Below are 5,938 nucleotides of genomic sequence, written 5' to 3'. Positions count from 1 at the left end.
TCAAGGGAATGTTTGAGGACAGGACTCATCTCCACATGGTTGTGGTGGTACCTCTGATTGATGCTCATCTGCCAGAGGCATATTGGTGGGACATGATACACATTGAAGCCCCCCCACAGGAGGATATTCTTTGCCTGTTAATTGCTACTCTTGGTGGTGCTTTTGAGTGTGTTCAGCATCGTCCCTCAATTGATTGATCATTGCTGATCAATGGTAGCTGATAACCAGATGTCCTCACCTATTACTGACCTAAATGCCAAATCATCTGTGACCCAGAGGCAATCTCTGGAGGCTAAATCAGTTTCACTAGCAAGGATAGTGACTGAGGAGTCTAGGATATTGGGACTTTTAGGAAGCAGGGTTGACTGTCAGGTTGTTGTTGGGTCATTTCTCTCTACTGCAACAAGGCACCAGATGTTAGTGAGGGAGATCACTATACTTAACTATAGGCCAATGCACTTAGAATCACAAAACATGATCAGCACTGTAGTGGTAGCATTACTCGACTAGATTATTCCCAGTTCCAACCTTATAATGGAGTAGAACTGTACTGATCAACTACTTTCAAGGGGCTAAACAACATTTCTCCTGTAGCTCAAAGATTCACCTTCTACCTATGGTAAAGAAACAAGATTACTAATAGTTATTTATAATTAGTATAAACCTGCAGATTAGAGCTGAAAATGTGCAGGTCAGGCAGCATCCAAGAAGCAGGAGAATTGACATTTCAGGCATGAGCCCTTCAGGAAAGAAGGGCTAATGCCTGAAACGTCAATTCTCCTGCTCCTTGGATGCTGCCTGACCTGCTGCGCTTTTCCAGCAACACATTTTCAGCTCTGATCTCCAGTATCTGCAGTCCTCATTTTCTCCTAAACCTGCAGATTAAGGAAGATGATTTGCAAAAAGATAGCACACAAAGGGGAGGCTCATTTTAAACCTAACACCCAAGACATAAATTTTAGTATTTGAGACTCTGAACTCAGCCAAATACCAAAAGTAGATAAAGCACAAAGAGGGGAATATTTAATTTCTTAATATTTTTATTTACAAGAACACCTCACTGGAAAGATTAACAGACTCTTGAGGATATAAGCTGCTCAGCAGATATCTACCACAGTTAAAGGTGGCTTTTTAATCTGGAAAAGAAAAAAAAGTTTAGAAGTAGCACAAGTCAGAGTCTAATTAAACAAAAAACTTATCCAAAACATTTAAGTATAAACAAGATCTTAGAGGGAAAAAAAACAGGTCTTGCAAACATTTGTAGAGAAAAGGACAGAGCTGTCATTTCTGATCTGTGACCTTTCATTGCCAATATCAAGCTTTGGGAGGGGGTGTAGGGGTGCAAAGTACATCAATTCCTAGCTGACTCGTTTTAAACAGATGGAGAATGCAAAAAAGTCCAACAATGCATTTTCCAAAAATTCTGAAGTGGTACTAATGAAACTCTGCAAAAGCACATGCAGAAACTCCAAACTAACAATAAGTTAAACAAGTATTGTACTCTAATCAACAAGAATTGTTTTGTTCTTGAAAGATGTAATTACATCTAAGATCTATATTAAAAAAAGTTGCTTTTAGGATGGTAATGAAAGGAGCATAACTTTGTCCCTAAACCCAGAATGTGCTAACTCTAGCTTACAGTTTCCAAAAGACACTTGAATCCAGGTTAATAAACATGCATTAAAATGCAAAATATTTAACATAGAATCAATTGTGACTTACACAAATTCACTAATTCTTTAAAATGGTGATTGAGATTTAACAGTGCCCTGAAAAATAACTACACTCTAGTGATCCAGCATTGGACAATTATAATGCAGAATGAAAACTTTGTCAAATGCTTTCTGTCCTACAAAATTATATGTGCTAAACTGCATTGTTGCTAGAAACTTTTGCCTGGAATTGCATGGTAATACCTACAAAGTAATTGCTGATGCTAATCACAAAAATTATACTCAAATGTTCAAATATGGCCACATGATAACATAGTTGATTAATACCTACTTAATGTGTCATTGATCAAATACAAAGTGACAACGGGGGTTAATTTAAAAAAAAACCAAGAGTAAAAATAAAAGGAGTGTTTGATCACACAGCATTAAAAATAAAAAAAATACAAAGTGACAACCACATTGTAAGGGCAAACAAGTTATGGGGTTTGGTGCATCAGAAAGCGTTTACAGTGTCACAGTATTACTCATATCAAAATCTTCACATCACATGCACCAGATAAACAATTGATTTTGAATTTATTCAATCGCACAGGAAAGTTTTAGATTGTCACGTACTGAATAATGTAGTCTCATTTCTTGAGCATTTGGTGCCAGACTAAAACAAATGGAGCAGCAAAGCCACTGCCAAAGAATACTGTCATCATCGCCAACAGCCTCCACTTGTTCTCCACAGAAAATGGCAAGTTCTGTTAAAATAAAAAAGGAAAACAGTTAATCCAAGTCAAATAAAGAAGCAAATAATAAATTTGGTGTTGGTACATCAGCAAGCGTTTACAGTGTCATGATATCATTCATTTAAAGAATTCACATCATTTGTACCAGATACTTCTAGAAAAACACAATCATACAGTCACAGCATTCAATACAAAACTGACCCAAATGGTGTCAACTACTAGAGATAGCACAACATGGCTTTTATGAAAGCAATACTACTTCAAAAGTAGTAGAAAGGTCAAGATTCCCTTTTCAAAGCAACATGAAAACATGCTAGAATATCCCATCTGACTATTATAGTCAGTGGTAACATTTGTCACAAACTTCAAAAGATCTCCACGATATGGAGTGCTCCTTGCCGGATATAAAAAAAACAAACAGGCAACCTTGTCTAACTAGCATCCTTAAAGTGGGGAATCATGCTAAAGACTAGAGAATAAAATCCACTGATTAGCCTCAGTGAAATTTACACGGAGCAAAATAAGAATTGACATACATATTAGAAGCTAAATAGTTACTGTTGGGTGTAGGTATTAACAGTGATATTGAAAGCATAAAGGGAAATTTGTGGTTATAAATTATGAAATTAATTTAGCTCTTTACATATCCTGGATGAGTTTATTTATCAGAACAAAGTTAGCATTACTGGTTTACTGTACAATGCAGATTCCAGACTTTCAGAAATATCAAACTAAACATTTTGCTCAAAAAAAAAGAAAGAGCCAGTCATTCAAAATAATTAAGAGAAAAGGCATACCCACCTGCAAGGTGACTGCAAGGATAGAGAAACACAAAATGCACGATTTTCAAGTTTTAGAAAAAAGGTACAGGCCATTAAAAAAAAGTGTAGTCACTAAAATACAAATTTATAGAAGAAAATAACTGCTGAGGACTAAACCATTGTTGCCAAATGCAAATTAGCAATTTTCCACATTCCAATGACTCTATAAAAAAAGTAGATGATGAATTGTGGTCTTATGTTATGAAAAATGGTTGAACAGGTTAGGCCTGCATTCATTGCAATTTAGAAGAATTAATGGTGAACTAAGTGAAATTAGATTTGAAGGGTGCAGATAAAGTAGAAATCTGGTGGATCTAAAGTAGAAATCTGGTGGATCTAAAGTAGAAATCTGGTGGATCTAAAGTAGAAATCTGGTGGATCTAAAGTAGAAATCTACTGTGGCTGAGACCAAAACTCAGGGGACATTATTTAAGATGAAGCACCTCCCATTTTTGTCTAACGAGACAAAATTTCTTCACTCAAAGTTAAGAATTGTGGAATTCTTTTCCTAGAGGGTCATGGCAGGCAGGAGTTTACATTTATATATTTAAACTTGAAGCAATTTTTTGATAGGCAAGAGCAAAGGGTTTGAGTGTAAAAGCAACAAAAAGTGGAGCTTAGACACAAGTAGATCAATCATGACTGGTGGCGCAAATTCAAGCACCAAAATGGTACACTCCTGCTTCCAAGTTCTATACTGGAACACCAAAGACACAAAACTGATTTACATAATTCAGGTATCAAACAGAGGATAGGTACAGATCAGCCACAAAGGTTAAAGTTAAGCAAATAAAGGGAAAACAATGTGGAAGACAATAGGTTCAAATAGCAAGAAACAAAATAAATAACAGCAATCCACAACAACTGTGGATTCTGGAGATCTGAAACAAAAAAAATCATAATCCTGACATATTCAATAGCCTTCAAACATTTAACACTGTTCTCTGCCCACAAATGCTTTCATCAGCAATTTCTACTTTTGAACAAAAACAAACTGCTGGGATAAATTCAGCAGGTTTGGCAGCATCTGTGGAGAAAGAAAAGGGTTAACATCAGGTCCAAATTGACTTCAAATCGGAAGCAAAAAACAGGAAGTCAAGACACAGACACTGGGGATAAATATTAAAATGGAGGACAGCATTCGTGGTTTGAAGCTGTGAAACTGCAGCCAGAAGGCCAGAGTGCCTAAATAACGAACAGTGTGCTGCCACTCCAGATTGTGAGGCCTATTACAACATTGATGCACAGGACGAAGATAGAGTATTGCAAACGACCTAAAGGTCAGGGTCGTGTTGGAGGACTGGGGTAGGGTGTTCTGAAGAGCAACTGCCTGATCTGCGTTTGGCCTCCCCAGTGTAGCACGTCAAATAACGCAGACTTTATTGAAAGGGAGTGAAAAATGAGGTCTGCAGATGCTGGAGATCACAGCTGAAAATGTGTTGCTGGTCAAAGCACAGCAGGCCAGGCAGCATCTCTATTCCTGAGATGCTGCCTGGCCTGTGCTTTGACCAGCAACACATTTTCAGCTATATTGAAAGTGATACTTAAATCGTTCCTTCATCCAAAAGGAGCCTTGGGCACTGCGGTGGTAAAGGAACAAGGTGAAACAAGGGCATTCAGGGAGGCAGGCAGGACATTACATGGAGTTGATTCCAGTCAATCGGGGGGGGGGGGGGGGGGGGGGTGAAAGAGTTTCCGACCCGAAAGGGAATGATACTGAGGCAGAGACACGGAAAGGCAGCTTCCGCCCCGAGCCGCTACTCCAGCTCCGAGACATGGGAACAGCGAGGCCTTTTACCGCGCTCTCCCTCACCACAGTAACGTTCAACCCACTACAACTGTGAAGGCGGCGGACTGACCGGCCCGCGGAGGAGGAGGAAGCGCCAGCCTTGGGCCAGGTGGTCCAACAGCATCGCGGCCTTCCCCACCCACCGCCCGGAGGAGGCCTCACGCCTCCCGGCTGCAGTTAGCGGAACCCCCGCCCGAGGCACTTTAATCGCCGTCCGACCGCCCCGTACCTTTCCCGGTCCCTCCTCATAGTGTGACCTGCGGATCAGCGAGGTGCTGAAGTTGCGAACCGTCCGTGCCCACAACATGTCTTCCCGTTCACTCACGACTCGAACCTTCTTCCTGACCTTCCCCTGACCGTCAGCGTGGTCGAAATGCACTGTGGGTAATCGTGACGCAACCCAGACCGAACTACAAAGACCAGCATGCACCACCCTCACCGCGCACGCGCATTCACGAGTGACTCAGCTCTGTTTAACTAAGGCCTCACTGATTTAAAAAGGTTAAAAAATCCCACAACACCAGGTTATAGTCCAACAGGTTTATTTGGAAGCCCAGCCTATTGGACTATAACCTGCTGCTGTGGTATTTTTAACTTGGTCCACCCCAGTCCAATATTGGCACCTCTTCATCATGATTTAGTGAGTTTCAAGTTTATTGTATAGATAATCTACATCTGGGTGCAGTGCAATTGACATGGATGTGTTTAAAATTGCCTGAAATGGGAAGACTTTCATGCCCCAACACAATAATTTTCTCATCTTGATCACAAATCTTTTTAAAAAGACTATTGTGTTCAACGAAACTGTGGGATATAGGTAAATTAATGTTACTTCTGCAATTATAATTGCTTATACAAAGTAAATGAACTCACACCAGTGTGTAATTGTTTCAGCCAAGAGCTGAGTCAACAAGAATGGAA

At 39.9% G+C, this 5,938-nt stretch overlaps 1 protein-coding gene and 1 non-coding gene across 2 annotated transcripts; both read right to left on the bottom strand.

The window, feature by feature from the left end:
* Window positions 1–1,022: 1,022 nt before the first annotated feature.
* LOC132827437 (cytochrome c oxidase subunit 7C, mitochondrial) lies at window positions 1,023–5,406 on the bottom strand. The gene is made up of 3 exons (XM_060844127.1): window positions 5,247–5,406; window positions 2,289–2,419; window positions 1,023–1,136 (listed from the first exon to the last, which is right to left on the bottom strand). The coding sequence occupies exons 1-2, from the start codon at window positions 5,322–5,324 to the stop codon at window positions 2,303–2,305; spliced, it is 195 nt and encodes a 64-aa protein (XP_060700110.1). The 5' UTR covers window positions 5,325–5,406; the 3' UTR covers window positions 1,023–1,136; window positions 2,289–2,302.
* On the bottom strand, window positions 2,163–2,226 carry LOC132830015 (small nucleolar RNA Z39). Its single transcript, XR_009646309.1, has one exon. It is a non-coding gene; the product is annotated as a small nucleolar RNA Z39 (small nucleolar RNA).
* Window positions 5,407–5,938: the final 532 nt, after the last annotated feature.

Source organism: Hemiscyllium ocellatum, chromosome 2 (genome assembly GCF_020745735.1).
Source record: "Hemiscyllium ocellatum isolate sHemOce1 chromosome 2, sHemOce1.pat.X.cur, whole genome shotgun sequence".
Lineage (NCBI taxonomy): Eukaryota > Metazoa > Chordata > Chondrichthyes > Orectolobiformes > Hemiscylliidae > Hemiscyllium > Hemiscyllium ocellatum.
Note: the sequence above shows the minus strand (reverse complement) of the source record. Positions and strands in the feature narration are given on the sequence as shown.